We start from the raw sequence: 16,391 nt of genomic DNA, 5'->3' as shown, positions 1-16,391 counted from the left end.
GAACGTATTGGAGACTTAGAAAGGACATGCAAAAAGGGGGATTTATCGACTCATGAAAAATAGGGGTCAAGGCAATGAATGTACAAATGTGCTTTACACAATTGATGTATGTATGGGTTGTGATAAGAGTTGTATGAGCCTGAATAAAATTATTAAAAAGAAGAGAAAAGTAGGTGTCAGGTAGAAGCCCGGCTTCGGGTTTAGTAGGATTTGGGGGCAAGTGACCTCACCAGCTGACACAGGAGGACATTTTATCAGCGTGGTGACATGATCAGATCTCCATTTTAGGAAAACTTCTCCGATTCCCACTTCTGTCCTTCTCATCTGTGGAGTTGGGAGAACCCCCAGAAGAATTAGGATGGTGACTCTTAACCAATAAGAGGTGATAATGTGATTTGTGGGGCTAGTCTCAGAAACACCTTCTCCACTTTAAGAGAGAAGACTATTAAAAAATACTCTGCTCAATGGACCGTACATATAATACAGGAAGAAATTTGCCCCTATGATGCCAGGAAATCGCACTCCTGTGCATCCCAACAACAGTCAGACAAGACCAAAGTTTCCTGTGCCTCTTACATAAACCAGTGTGATTGCACGGCACTGGCAATACGGTCTGAGCCCCAAGGGGGTTACATGCATACATGCGCTACAAGTGACTTCATTTTCAGCACATTTAAAAAAAATTAGTGATGGCGATAAAAACCTCTTTCCAAACAAAACTCGATGTTTTGCTTTCTTTGCCAAAGGAAACTTAAATGTACTGCTTATTGATCTTTATTTCAGGGATATGCCAAAGTCCTGAATGGATTTATCAAACTGGGCCTTCTAAACCGAGACCCCTTTCCTGCTCTCCGACCCGAGGCCAAGCCTCTCAGCTGGGTGAGTGACTTGCCTGCTGCCCTGTAGAAACCTGTGAACCTTCAAAGCAACACTGCTGGGCCTCAGCTAAGGAACCCACCTGATAGCCGATGTGCAGGGAGGGAAATCGAGTCCCCACAGCTACAGATGGGGAGCTTCCTCCTCGTCGGAGGATGGATAGGACAGAGAGGCCGACCCCCAGCCTGTTCACTGTGGCCCTCTGATTGCTCCTTGGCCCTGGGAATAGATGGCCTCTCTCTCTGTATTGAACTCTGGCCTCAGCCAGTCATCTTTTAAACCTCCTACAGGTGATCAGTTTGGAGGGATGCTGGGGATACCACAGAACTGCAACCTCAACCCCCTCATTCCGTCAGTTCTCTCACTGTGCCATTTATAACCTTCAGTAATTTGAATTTTTAGGTATGAAGTTCATGCCCCTATCTTGATTTAGTGCACCAAAATCTTAGAGTTTGGGGGTTGGAAGGGACTTTGGAAGCTTGGAACTAAGTCTAAGAACTTTAATAAATGACCAGGAATTAAGTTATTCCTAGCTTCTCATTCAACATGCATTCAGATTTTGATAGGAATGCTAGAAATGTATCCGAAGGCATAAAGAACTGATATTGTTGATCCTCATTAAATCCCCCAGAGAAACATGGTACTCTTGCTGGCCAGTTGCCAATGAATCCAGTTTTCTGTGTATTTGAGAGCTTTTCCCACCTCTGTTTCCTTGATGGACAGGAGTGAATATTTCTAGAGTGAGACTTGTTTGGGGCGGGCCTGCTTAGAGGTGGCCCTTGTGGCATAGTGGCTGCAGTCTGGAACAGGGATCGTGAACACGTTTGTAAAGACTGGATGATACATATGTTGGACTTTAGGAGCCAGACAATGTGTCCGTCACACTCTTCAACTCTGCCACCGCAGCGAGAAACAGCTGTAGATAATAATATGGAAACGGGGCACGACTGAGTTCCAGCAAAACCTGATCGATATCAACAGGCAACCGACTGGATGGCTATGCCTGCCGTCCTGGGTCTAAAACGGAATGCCTCCCATGGGTGCCAGGAACAAGTCTTCTTTGGAAAGTGGAAAAAAAGCTCTGACCATTTCAAAAATGTCTTCTTACTTTGATCATTTTATTATCTGCAAGACTATTTTCATCTCATCTTCAAAGGGACTCTGGTTGCTGCTAGCAACCAGAACAATACATCTCTTTCACTTGGTCCGCACCCAAAATGGACTGCTGCTAGGTGGAGGAGATTGGGTGCAAGAAGTGGTGGACAGGGCACAGAAAAGGGGGCAATGTCCTGGTGCATGAGGCAGCATTCTGTCTAGCGCCAGCTGATGCTAGGGCTCTTTCATTGCTGCAGCACCAGGCACCTGTTAGTGCGCGTGCGTGCACCTCTGTGTGAACGTGTGGCCGTTGGCTGTTTCTGATTCATTATTTCCCATTTGAAATGCCATTTGAGGTTCAGCATCTTAATGGGAACACATTCTAATTTACGTTTTATCTCCCCAACCAGAAAGAACTCTTCTGTGACCTGGTGGGGATTCCACCCTCCTCCAAGTATGACGAGCTTAAGGAAGCAGTCCATCAAAAACTAGGCGGAGACCAGATCCAGCTTGAGGCCATTGAAGGGTAGGAGCCGACGTGGGGGAATTTAGAGCGAAATCAAGGAGTGATGGCTCTCTAGTCCTTTTTCTCTAAGGAAGGGTCAAGGTAGAAACCCTTTAAATTTGCCTTGGATGAACTGACTGCTCCAATATTGATCTGGTTAGAGAGATGACTATCCACCACATTCATTTGGCGGTAAGAAGTAAAGAGAGAGATCGTATGGCCGTTATAATCTGGGAAATGCTAGTTTTGAAGCACTACCACTTAAATGCAGTGAAAGGGCATTTTTGGCTCCCTGTAAGAGATGCAGAAGGAGCTCTGGTGGTTTCAGCTTGAGATGCTAACCGCAAGGACAAGCGATTCAGACCCACCCGCCGCTCCACAGGGGAAAGATGCCCTAAAAGACAGTTATGCTCAGTCCTGGGTGGTCACTATGAGTTGGAATTGACTTCATCACAGTGAGAGAACAATGATGGGAACTTCGAGAAACCCATGTGGCTCCAGTTGTTACGCACTGGGCTGCTGACCCACACATCTGTGGTTAGAATCCATCAGCTGGTCTGCCGGAGGAGGACGAGGCAGCCTGCTGCCACGAAGACATGTAGCCGCGAAAACCCCGATGAGGTGGTTTGCTTCCACCATACAGGGCCATTCCCTGACTGGTAGTGGGCTTGGGGTGGTGGTGTTATAGGAGAGTCAGGAGTCCCTGTGTGCCACACATGTTTAAGTGCTGAAGCAAAAGGTTGGTGGTTCAAACCCACCCAGAATGCCTTGGAAGTAAGGTCTGCACCTCTGCTTTTGGAAGGTCACAGCCTTGTGAACCCGATGGGGTACAGTTCTACTCTGCACACACGGGATCGCCATGAGTTGGAATCAACTAGACAGCAACTAACAAGCAGCCCACGAGATTCTCGGAGTCTTCTCTTTGTACTTCCGTATATTCTTTCTCATGGCACGGTGGAAACCTATTAGCCAGACAAGGCCAGGCCGTGTTGTGCTGCTGTCCTTCATGTGAGACCATTGACCCATAAATGAACCTCACACGAAAGCTGCACAGCAACTCTCCCTGACAACGCTCCGCTCTGCTCCAGGCATCGCGGCCGAGACCCGGAGTGATTCTAAGGGTAAAGGATTTTGATAGTATTGTGAGATGTTCAATTTCAGGGAGTCCTCCCATTTGGATTATCACCTTGTGAATTCTGCCCCTTGAAGACAAACTTCTAAGGAACCCCTTTCTGCTTCCCAAGTGAGAATGGGCAAGACTTGAACTAACACAGTCATCTTTGTGCTTCTCAGGTTGGGCTTACTTGGGGATGAACATGTGCCCCGGGCAGAATCCATTGTGGACGCGCTTTCCAAGCATTTGGCTATGAAGCTCTCCTATGGTAGGCGACTGGCTAAGCATCCCTAAAGAAGAATCCTAGAACGCAGGCAGTGCCGTCTGAGAGTGAGCTTGGGGCAGGCAGGGGATGGGGCAGCTGGAGCTAAGTAGTAGAAGGGGAGAGGCATGCTCACCGGGAATGACACTGGTGCAAATGTTCCCAAGGGGAGACTAAGAAGACGAATCAGTAAGAATGAACTTGGGTGATACGATACTGACAAAGCAAGAACATTGGTTTTATTTTTGACTTGGAATGCTCTTGAGAATGCTGCTGACGCTTTTTAGGGCGAATGGTGTGTGGTCTCGCCAGCAGGGGCCTGTTAGTAGCCTATCCGTAACGGTACCACCAGGCCAAAGAACATCCCCTGAACTACAGTCGCCTTAATAACTTCACCCGGTCTTTGGGGATTTCTACTCCCTTAAACAGTTACAGCCTCAGAAACGCACAGGGCCAGTTCTGTCCGGTTTATAGAGTCACTCTCAGTCGGCATCAAGTGATGGCAGGGAATACGGTGTGGGGACACCAAGCAATATAGACAGTGGCCAGATGAGCTTAGCTAAAGAGAAGGGAAACTTGTGGGGACAAAAGGAGCGGTGGAAATGAAATGCGCAGTGGGAGCGGTCAGGATCAGGGCATTTAAAAATGTCTTGTTTATTTTAAGGCCCCGGAGAGAGAGATATGATCGTGATGAGAGACAGCTTTGGGATCCGACACCCCTCGGGACATTTAGAAAACAAGACCCTTGATCTTGTGGTTTATGGGGACATCAATGGCTTTTCGGCCATGGCAAAAACCGTGGGGTTACCGACGGCCATGGCAGCCAAGATGTTGCTTGATGGTAAGTCCATCCGTTTGGAGGCTGGGTCTGTCTCCGTCTCACCGCCCAGCCATTCAGTGCCAGGGCGGCCAGTGATGACTCTTGAGAGACACACCAATGGCATTCAGGACCAGTGTGATGGGAAGTCACATAGACAGGCAGCCAGCTTTCCCCTGATTGGAATATGCTCTTTAGCCCTTGTGGAAACAAGAGGGAAGCAGGAGACATCAAAGCATATATGAGTGAACGAAGGAAAAGGCACACCTTCCAGAATATACCTGCCAACCTGGGACACAGTCAGCCGCCTATTGAGTTAGTGAGTCAAGAAGGGAGGGGGGATGGGGTCCTGGTGGCCTGGAGGCACAGCACCCATATTTAAGATCTCAGCCACCAGCACCATCAGGCGCCAGCCCCCAAATAATCAGATTGGTTTCATTCATCCCCTGAGTGGTGTGCCTTTCTGGAAAAAGCATAGGAGAACAAAACCACTCTCTGCTAGCCAGGTAGACCAGCTGTCCTTGCCTACTTTCTCTTCTGGCGGTGTTAGCCACAGCGAATGGGGTTAATTGCACAAATTTTGCCACTCCAGCTGTGCTTTTGATCTAAAATCCATCCCCTTCGCATACAGAGTAGTGATTAAGTCATCATTTCGTAGGGGTCATGGAAGCAGCTATTTTTAAATGCCCGGGCTGTCCGCAGTTCCCTGGCTCCGGGTTTTATTTCTGGAGTGGTGGCCTCTGCGTGGTGAGTCTTGCTGTGGAAATGAACTTTTCACACTACTTTTAAAATAGTAATTGCAGCTTAATTTTCTTCCAGGTGAAATTCAAGCCAAAGGCCTGATAGGGCCCTTTTCAAAGGCGATCTATGAACCCATCCTCAAGCGTATTCAAGCGGAAGGTGTCATCTACACTACGCAGAGCACTATCCAGGCGTGACTGGAAGTCACCTTTGATTTATCCGACAGGCAGCCTGGCCCCGAACATTCCTGTGACAGATATGCTCGCTAATATGCGGTTTGAAAGTGCAAAGGCACAGTATATGTTGATTAAACTGATGTGGTGATATTTTTTAAGATAGTTTTATTTTAATATGAAAACGTTTGGAAAAGGAGATGTCCGTAACTACCAGAGCACTTTATTAATTCTACCATGTATTTTTTCACATGTTTGTAAAAGTGATCATGATGATGCTATTTGCTAATTTATTGTGCCACCCTTTTCTCATAAGAATTTTTTAGACAAGAAAGAAAGCACAAACCAAACCAAATCCACTGCCATGGAGTCGACTTCGACTCATAGCGACCCAATGGGGTTTCTGAGGGTAAGCGGGGTAAACCTTTACGTTGACACAGTCTCCTATGTTACCCTCGGTGCCGCTGGTGGATTTGAACCAATGGGTTTACGATTAGCAGCGTAACGCTCACCTGAGCACGCCACCAGGTATAATCAGCCAGTGAAGTTTACCTGTTGAGGCAGAAGAATGTCCTTACACAGCTGTATTTTTGTACTTTTAGATCCCTTTAGTTTATCTATCTACAAGTGCTTGCAACGATGCCTTGCAAAGTTGGAAAGCTATGATTTATTTAGTAAATATCACTTCTTGTTCGGAAAAGGGAATGGCTTTAAATTACACTGCACAGCAAGTGATGCAGAATAAGCATCTGGCAACACGCAACCCCCTTCATGCTAAAAAGGAGTCCCTGGGGAGCGCTTGGTTTCTCACTGAAAGGCTGAAGGTTTCTGTCTATCCAGAGGCATCTCAGAAGGAAGCCCTGGCAGTCGACTTATGAGCGATGGATCACAGTCATCGACTACCCTTCGGCCTGTCGTCTTCTGCAAAACACTGGGGCATCCCGAGTCAGACTAGACTAGGTGGCAACCACTTTGATCAAAGCACCAGAGAAACCAGGGCTAGAAGGAGATTTCCTCATAAGAAGTATCCGTGAAACGTTAAGAAATTGGCAAAGGATCTGAAGAGCCGTATCTCTCAAACAGATTGACAAATAATCAATGAGAACCTTAAATAAAAACGCCCCCAACATTATTAACTATCAGGGAGATGCAAAATGAACCCACGGTGAGGTACCACTTCACACCAACCCAGATGACCACATACAAAGACAGGTTGGCAGGTAAAAAAATAGTTTACTGGGAGCGGGAATGTAAGTGATAGAGCCCTTTTGGGAAACACTGTCTGGGTGTCTCTCAAAAGGTTCACCCTACCTGTATCATATAACCTAGCAATGCTGCTCACTGAAAATGTCTTCCCACCAACAACTTGTACACAAATATTCGTAGCAGCAGATTCATAATAGTCCCAAGGCCCGCCCCAGTGGCCTTCCCCCAACAAGTGAATAAAGAAAACATGCTATAAGCGTGCCGTGGAGTGCTATGTGACAATAAGAAGAAATGTGACCCATGCTGCACCAGGGTTGAACCTTCTAACATAGAAGCGAGTCAAAAAGACCCCGTGTTGTATGATTTCAATCACGTGACATGTCCGGGGAAGGTGAATCTGTAGCGACAGGACAGAGCTACGTGGTGGGTTTGGACTGGATTTGATGCCTGGAGGGCCGAGCGAAAATAGGGAGGGACCCCGAGTGGGATCGAGTTTCTGTGTGTGGTGATGAAAATGTGTTAGGTTGATGACGGTAATAGAGGTACAGCTCTGGGCATATACGGGACACTATTGGATTGTATGCTTCAAGTGTATCAATTGTGTACTATGAATTCTGTCCCAAGTTGTTATATAAAAATGATGACACCTAATCTGTTGTTGTTCCTCCTTGTGGGCTGGACGGAGTCTTGGTGGCATCGTGGGTTATACGTGGAGCTGCTAACTGAAAGGTTGGTGCTTTGAACCCACTGGCTAAAGAGCTAGCACACTTTGTCTGTGATGGGCCAGAGAGTAAACGCTGTGGACTGGGGGCCAACAGGTCTCCTGCGAAGCTCTTCCTTTCTGTCTTTGAGTGGGAAAGCAGCCATCGCACAATTAATACGTGAGCCAATGGCCAGGACGGTGTTCAAATAAAACTTTATTTCTCAAAAGTAAAAGGTGGGCAGGTTTGACCCTCAAGTCACAGTTTGTAGATCTTGACATCATACTTACATCTGTCAGATCTCTTTCTACTTCTTCAGCCTATTCCAGACAACAATGTTGGCCTTTTCTAGTTTTCTATGTCCTAGATGCTTAAAAAACAAACCAACAACCTCCAAACTCCCAAATTTTTATTGTAAATTTGTTGAGGACTTACTGAGCAAATCATAGTTTTACATTCAATAATTCATACTTCACCCCTGGGTAAATGCTGCCATTCTGATCTTGAATGGCTGATGTACTAACATGGAGGCGATGTTAATTCCAGGCCTAGAGGGTAAGGGACTACTTTTGGGTCCCACCAGTCTCTATCAGACCAGTAAGTGTGGTGTCTTTTGTTTTGGGGTTCTTTTGCACATTTTCCCCCACTTTACCGAGGACCTTCAGATGTGATCCCTTTCTGAGTAGTCAGTAGTAGAAGATGGACACCATCAAGTTCTTCCAGTACCAGGCTTGTGAAGAGTGATGTTCCATTCTCCATAAGTATAAGGTATGCTTTCATGTCCACCCCTTCCCACTCCCATTATTCTTTTTTCCACGGGACCGGGAGAAACCAATACTAGCACCTTCGGAGATTGCTGACAGCGTTTAAGACCCAGTGTGCTACTCACTAAAATAGGATTGTAAAGTAGAACACTGTCTTTTGTCTAAGTAAAATTATGCTAACTGATCTGTGTGTCTCCGAAGACTACTATCCCAGGCCCTTTTTCTAGACAACTGAGACATTTAAAAGCTCTTCTCTGAGAGGCAGTAAGACTGGTACGACAGGATATGGTTTCCTTCGACATAAAATGAGGAAAACTACCTCACAAGATGGCTATCCAATTGATTGAGGAATAGCTGACGATTGTTTTGGGATGTGGTTGAATTGGCTCTAAGTCATAGCGACACTATGTACAAAGAACAAAACATTGCCTGGTCCTGTTTCATCTTCACAATTGTGCCTATTTTTTCAGCCACTGTGCCAATCCATGCTGGGTGTCTTCCTCTTATTCACAGGCCGTCAGCAAGCATGATAGCCATCTCCAGGGACTGGTCTCTCCTGATAGTGTGTTCAAAGTACAAGTCTTGCCATCCTCCTTCCGAAGGAGCATTCCAACTGTACTTTCTTGAAGATGGGTTTAGTTGCTCTTTTGGCAGTCCATGACACTTTCAATATTCCTTGCTAATACCATAAATAAAAAGCATCAGGTCTTCCGTTTTTTTTATAGAACGTATTTTTGGCCTGAGGTTGATGTAAAGGTTACTGAGGTTTTTCCATATCATGCCGCCCAGACCAGATATGCATCTGCTCCCTAAAGAAACAGGAGTCCATTGCTGTTGAGTTGGTTCTTACTTATTGGTTATGAGTGGCCACCAAAGAGACAATTATTGGTTTCTTCTGGTCTGGAGGAAAAAAGGGTGAAGAAAGTTGAAGATGTATGGAAAAAATTGGTTCAGTGTATTCACGGACCATGAAAGCATCAGTCTCTTATGACCCTGAGAGAAGGAGAGCTAGTTGATGCCCCGCTACTGCTACCAACTTCCGGGAAAGGATCCTGTTTGCAGGTTCTATACAGAGTGGGAGACAAATGTGGAGTGAAACTCAGAATTACGAGAGCAGGCTTGCTGAGGGGGGTCACGGTTGGTGGAACACCTGCGATTATGGCCCCTCGCTAACCCTTCGGGTCTGGAACCGGACACCCTCCCGTGGCTCAGTTCCCAGCCATACAACAGACAGGCTCCTAAGGGGACTAACGACACTGGTGAGGTGTGCTTTCCTTAGAACAATCACCATCTCAATCAAAGCGGCAGCATTTCCTCAAGGACAAAGTTCAGAAGGGTGAGGAAAGAAGGAATGGAAACAGGAAGATAATGGGACAAAGGGTGCTACATTGAGGAAATTTTAATGAATGACATGAAAGAAAATGTACATGACTTGTTCAAGGTAAAACCACCAAATTCACAATAAAAAAGTCTGATAACTGGGAAAATGTAAAAAGACACCAAAAGACATAGTGCATCAGGCAAATATGCTGCAAACAAGATCTCCTTTTAAAAGCTGTTTAAAAGAAGCCATGCTATCCCTTTGAAGACTAAGGTGGCCTGACCCAAGCCACGGTGCTTTCAATCATCGCAGACACACAAAAGGTGTACGGTGAATAAGGAAGACGGAAGAACCAGTGCCTTTGAATGATGGGTGTCGGCGAAGGATATTGACCACCCCGTGGACTTCCAGGAGAGTGAACAAATCTGCCTTGGAAAAAGAAAGTCAAGAAAATACTTAGAATGACACCTGGCGAGCCTGAGTCTCGGGTCACGTGGATGTATTATCAGCACGGACTGGTCCTTGGAGATGAACGTCATGCGAGATTGGAAGGCGAATGCCCCCCAGAATCTGCAACCGTGGGCTTAAGCATAGGTTGATGCAGGACTGGGCAATAGTTGGATCTATTTTACAGTCAGGAAATCAAATGCCATGATTTGAGATAAATTGACATAAATAATTGGAAATAAAATGACAAATTGCAGATCCCTGTTATGTCATTTGAGTTCCTGCAACTCGCTCAAAAGCAGCTAGCAACAACAGAGTGCGTATTAGCCATGCCCTCCCCCGGCCCATATAATACATTTGTAACTATCAGAAAAAGGAATTCCTTCTTAGTGACACTTCTATCCGTTAAAAAAATCCCCCAATACATACTTGTTTAGATCCAAATAAACAAAACCAACATTGATCACTAACCTCTGATGGAACATTGTCATCATAAATATGCAAATCTTTAATGGGTAGTCTATGATTAGCTTTCTCTTAGGTACAATGCACATAAATTGCACATGAAACCTCTCAAGTAACTGAGGTATATGCAAACCATGGCCAAGTGAATGGATTTGGGCTCATGATAATTCTAGCCTCAAACAGAGAGCAATTAGTTCTTTTTTAAAATCATTTTATTAGGGGCTCGTACAACTCTTATCACAATCCATACACACATCAATTGTGTAAAGCACATTTGTACATTCATTGCCCTCATCATTCTCAAAACATTTGCTCTCCACTTAAGCCCCTGGCATCAGCTCCTCATTTTCCCCCTCCCTCCCCGCTCCCCCCTCCCTCATGAACCCCTGATTATTTATAAATTATTATTATTATTTTTTTAACAATTTATTGGGGCTCATACAATTCTTTTCACAGTTCATACATATACATACATCAATTGTATAAAGCACATCCATACATTCCCTGCCCCAATCATTCTCAAGGCATTTGCTCTCCACTTAAGCCCCTTGCATCAGGTCCTCTTTTTTTTTTCCCCTCCCTCCCCATTCCCCCCTCCCTCATATGCCCTTGGTAATTTATACATCGTTATTTTGTCATATCTTGCCCTATCCGGAGTCTCCGTTCCCGCCTTCTCTGCTGTCCCTCTCCCAGGGAAGAGGTCACATGTGGATTCTTGTAATCAGTTCCCCCTTTCCAACCCACTCACCCTCCACTCTCCCAGCATCGTCCCTCACACCCTTGGTCCTGAAGGTATCATCCACCCTGGATTCCCTGTACCTCCAACCCTCATATGCACCAGTGTACAGCCTCTGTCCTATCCAGCCCTGCAAGGTAGAATTCGGATCATGGTAGTTGGGGGGAGGAAGCATCCAGGATCTGGGGGAAAGCTGTGTTCTTCATCGATACTACCTCACACCCTAATTAACCCATCTCCTCTCCTAAACCCCTCTATGAGGGGATCTCCATTGGTCGACACTTGGGCCTTGGGTCTCCACTCTGCACTTCCCCCTTCATTTAATATGATATATATACATATATACACATACATATATACATATACACATATATACACACACATACACACACTTATATCTTTTTTTTTTTGCATGATGCCTTATACCTGGTCCCTTGGGCACCTCGTGATCGCACTGGCCGGTGTGCTTCTTCCATGTGGGCTTATTTGTTTCTGAGCGAGATGGCCGCTTGTTCACCTTCAAGCCTTTAAGACCCCAGACACTATCTCTTTTAATAGCCGGGCACCATCAGCTTTCTTCACCACATTTGCTTATGCACCCACTTGTCTTCAGCGATCCTATCATGGAGGTGTGCAGTCAATGATATGATTTTTTGTTCTTTGATGCCTGGTAACTGATCCCTTTGGGACCACTCGATCACACAGGCTGGTGTGCTCTTCCATGTGGACTTTGTTGCTTCTGAGCTAGATGGCCACTTGTTTATCTTCAAGCCTTTAAGACCCCAGTCACTATCTCTTTTGATAGCCGGGCACCATCAGCTTTCTTCACCACATTTACTTGTTCACCCACTTTGGCTCCAGCCGTTATGTCGGGAGAGTGAGCATCATGGAGTTCCAATTTAATAAAAGAAGGTATTCATGCATTGAGGGAGTGTTTGAGTAGAGGCCCAAGGTCCTTCCGCCACCTTAATACTTGACCTATAAATATAGACACATAGATCTATTTCTCCATCCTCCTATATATATTTGCATGTACATGTCTTTGTCTAGACCTCCATGAATGCCCTTTGACTCCTAGCTCTTTCCTCCATCTCCCTTGACTTTCCTCCTGCCCTACTACCATGCTTCATCGCCACCTGGGCTAGAGTATACCTCTTCTCTAAGCAACCTTACCCTTGATCATTTCCCACCATGCCTGCCACTCCCCCTTCTCTACCATTTGGGGTCCCATGTTTTTCCCTTGTCCCTGGGTTTGTTAACACCACTTCCTTACCCCCCCACCCCAAGTCCCCCCGGAACTGTGGAGGTGGGGAAAGGAAAACAAAAGGATGAATACAAGGAAGAAAAGGGTAGTGGGGTTATGGGGCATTAATCCATCCAAGGGGAGGGTATTGTTTATATCTCCACAGGGAAAGTGGGACCAGACTCCAACCCAGTGTCACAAGGTGTGAATGCAATATCCCGGCATGGAGGAGGGAACCGGTGGAGAGGTCTGGGAGGCTGGCCCCAGCACCATAAATTAAGTGGATTCCTGCCCCTCCCCCGAAAAGAATTTGTTCCAAAGGACGACATTGACTCTGCAGCTCTGGGAGATGGACATATTTGATCAGAGCACACGGGAGCAGATGAAGGGGCAGGAGGAGAGAGTGGAGCACAGCCTGGCCCACCAGGCCGTGATGATGATGTTCCTGAGTAGAGCAGCCAGTCCACAGAGAGAACAACATGGCTGGCCCCACTATGAGACATGATGCCCCTCAGTGACTAAGGGCGATACAGGGGACAGCACCGGAGACACAGTGTGGGAATTGCACCTCACCTGATCCCACCACACCGAGGCAAATCACTGGGGGAGTGCAGCGGAACAGCAAGGGAATGGAGTGGCAAGGTCCCCAGGGAGTGCTGAAAGTGGACTTTGGGGCCAGGGCGTGGTGTCCCAACAGACTGGACTGGAAAACGCTCCTAAGGGCCAGCAAACGATCCCTGAACTAACTACAAGCTTTTCTCTTGTGAACTGTTTTGTTCTGTTCTTTTTCAGTGGTTTGTTTTTGTTGTTTTGTTGTCTGGTTGTACACTGTTGCTTTGTTTTCCTCTGTCTAGTTTTCGTGCATGTTAGTGACTCCACAGGTCTGTCTGAATAGGACAGGCTGGATGAACTATCTGGAGGAAAAACAACGGGACCGACAGTATAAATTATTATTTTGTCATACCTTACACTGTCCAACATCTCCCTTCACCCACTTTTCTGTTGCTCGTCCCCCTGGGAGGAGGTCACATGTAGATCCTTGTAATCGTTTCCCCCCTTCCACCCCATCCTCCGTCCACCCTCCCGGTATCACCATGCTTACCACTGGTCCTGAAGAGATCATCCGCCTTGGTTTCCCTGTGTTTCTGGTTCCTATCTGTACCAGTGTCCATCCTCTGGTCTATCCAGACTTGCGAGGTAGAACTGGGATCATGATAGTGTGTGTGTGAATGTGTGTGTGTGTGTGCATGTGTGAAGCATTTAGGAACTAGAGGAAAGTTGTATGATTCATCGTTGTTACATTGCACCCTTAGTGGCTTGTCTCCTCCCTGTGACCCTCTGTAAGGGGATGTCCAGTGGCCTACCAATGGGCTTTGAGTCTCCTATCTCCCCCTCATTCACAATGCTATGATTTTTTGTTCTGATGATGCCTGATACCTGATCCCTTCGACACCTTGTGATCACACAGGCTGGTGTGCTTCGTCCATGTGGGCTTTGTTGCTTCTGAGATAGATGGCCGCCTGTTTACCTTCAAGCCTTTAAGACCCCAGATGCTTTATTTTTTGATAGCGGAGCACCATCAGTTTTCTTTGCCACATTTGCTTATGCACCCATTTGGTTTCAGTGATCATATCGGGGAGGTGAGCACACAATTATATGCTTTTTTTGTTCTTTGATGCCTGACAACTGATCCCTTCAGTACCTCATGACCACGCAGCTTTGTCTTCAGTGATTGTGTTGGAAAGGTGAGCATCATGGAATGCCAGTTTAATAAAACAAAGTAATATTGCATTGAGGGAGTACTTGAGTGGAGGCCCAATGTCCATCTGCTACCTTAATACTAAACCTATATGTATATGCACATAGATCTATTTCCCCATGCTCATATATAAATATACATATGCACATGCCTTTATATAGACCTCCATAAATGCCCTTTGCCTCCTAGCTCTTCTATTTCCTTTGACTTTCCTCTTGTCCCACTATCATGTTCAGCCTTCTTTTGGGTTTCAGTAATTCCTCTCGGTTACATTACCCTTGGTCACGCCCTACCAGGCCTCCTACACCCTCCTCACCACCAATTTGGATCACTTGTTGTTCCCTTGTCCCTGGGTTTGTTAACACCACTACCTTTCCCCCCACTTCCCCCTCTCCCATGTCCCCCAAAACTGTCAGTTCTGTTGTGTTCTCCTCCAGATTGTTCATCCAGCCTATCTTATTTAGACAGACCTGCGGAGATTATAACATTCACAAAAACAAGACAGAGAAAAACCAAGCAATAAAATAAAACAAAACAACAATAACAAATAGCCAGTGACAAAAAAGCAAAACAAAACACAACAGCAAGAAAGAAAAGCTTGTAGTTAGTTCAAGGACTATCTTTGGCCTTTAGGTATGTTTTCCGGTTGAGTCTGATGGGGCACCAAGTCCTGGCCCCAAAGTCTATTTTTGGTATTCCCTGGGGACTTCATTGCTCTGTTCCCCTTGCTTTTCTCTTCCACACCCTTGACAAATGGGATATACTGAAGATAAAACACCTGTGTACATAGAAAGAATTCACCAAGAGAGTAAAAGTAGAGTCCACAGACTGGGAAAACATCTTTAGCAATGACACATCAGACAAAGGCCTTATTGCTAAAATCTGCAATACTCTGCTAGCTTCCAAAAAGAAAAAATCTAATTGCCCACTGAGGAGGTGAGCCAAGGACCTCAACAGAAGTTTCACAGGGGCAGAAATCTGAATGGCCAATAAACATATGAGGAAATGTCCCTGATCTTTAGCCATAAGAGAAATGCAAATTAAAACAACAATGAGTTACCACCTAGCACCTTCAAAGATAGCCCAATTCAAAAAAATCAGAAAGCAACCAGTGTTGGAGGGACTGTGGGGAGACAGGAACTCGCATTCACTGTTGGTGGACCTGTAAATAGATACAGCCACTATGGAAATAGATCTGGTGATATCTAAAACAGATGGAAATTGAACTACCGTATGACCCAGCAATCCTCCTGCTGGGCATATACCCAGAAGAGTCAAGAAACCAACCACGGCCAGACATCTGTGCTCCAATGTTCATCGTGGCATAGTTCACAATCGCAAGGAGCTGGAAACAATCCAGATTCCCATCAACTGACAAGTGGATTTAAAAACCGTGGTACACACATACAATAGAGTACTACACATCACTAAAAAGCAGTGATGAACGAATGAAGCACATTGTTGCATGGGAAGAACTGGAGAAAATCATGCTAAGCAAAGTAAGCCAAGCACAAAAGGACATGTACAACATGAGTCTGCTGAGGTAAGCTTTAAAAAAAAATGCAAAGGGGGCAGAGGGAAAAGCTACTGTGTACAAACATTCCTGAGTGAGGACCAGGTAGTATGGCAGGGGCCTGACCAAATCCAGGAATACATATGGTAGCCAACTGAAAAGGAAGGTGTGGGGGGGGGCGTGGTGGGAGGGAAAAAAATAAAAAAGAAATGGGTATCAGGGGAACAGGGCACTAACCCACCCAAGGGGAGGGTATTGTTTATATCTCCACAGGGAAAGAGGGACCCAACTTCCACCCAGTGCTCCAAGATGTGAATGCAACAGACCTGCATGGAGTAGGGAATCAGTGGAGAGAGAGGTCTGAGGGGCCGGCCCCAATCCCAACTATGTGAACAGCTGCCCCTCCCCCCAGAAGAATTTATTTCAGAGGATGGCACTGAATCTGCAGCTAAGGGAGAGCCACATGTCTGAGGGAGCAAATGAAGGGGGATGGGGGGGACAGGGAGAAAGAGAAAGTTGAGCACATCCTGGCCCACCAAGCTGTGAGGACGATATTCCCTCTCAGAACAGCCAATACAGAGAAGACCATATGGCTGGCCCCACTATGAGACATGACATCTCTCACTGACCCATAGCCCTACACGAGACAACAC

At 46.1% G+C, this 16,391-nt stretch overlaps 1 protein-coding gene across 2 annotated transcripts in view; it reads left to right on the top strand.

Moving 5' to 3' along the window:
- AASS (aminoadipate-semialdehyde synthase) overlaps positions 1 to 7,426 on the top strand; it is a 64,802-nt gene extending 57,376 nt beyond the window's left edge. For both annotated transcript variants that reach the window (XM_075558614.1, XM_075558613.1), the window contains 5 exons: positions 784 to 879; positions 2,382 to 2,497; positions 3,770 to 3,858; positions 4,517 to 4,693; positions 5,489 to 7,426. In XM_075558614.1, coding sequence (XP_075414729.1) covers positions 784 to 879; positions 2,382 to 2,497; positions 3,770 to 3,858; positions 4,517 to 4,693; positions 5,489 to 5,607 — 597 coding nt within the window. In that variant the 3' untranslated portion in view covers positions 5,608 to 7,426. The remainder of the gene's footprint in view (positions 1 to 783; positions 880 to 2,381; positions 2,498 to 3,769; positions 3,859 to 4,516; positions 4,694 to 5,488) is intronic.
- The last annotated feature ends 8,965 nt before the right edge of the window (positions 7,427 to 16,391 follow it).

Source organism: Tenrec ecaudatus, chromosome 9 (genome assembly GCF_050624435.1).
Source record: "Tenrec ecaudatus isolate mTenEca1 chromosome 9, mTenEca1.hap1, whole genome shotgun sequence".
Taxonomy (NCBI): domain Eukaryota; kingdom Metazoa; phylum Chordata; class Mammalia; order Afrosoricida; family Tenrecidae; genus Tenrec; species Tenrec ecaudatus.
Note: the sequence above shows the minus strand (reverse complement) of the source record. Positions and strands in the feature narration are given on the sequence as shown.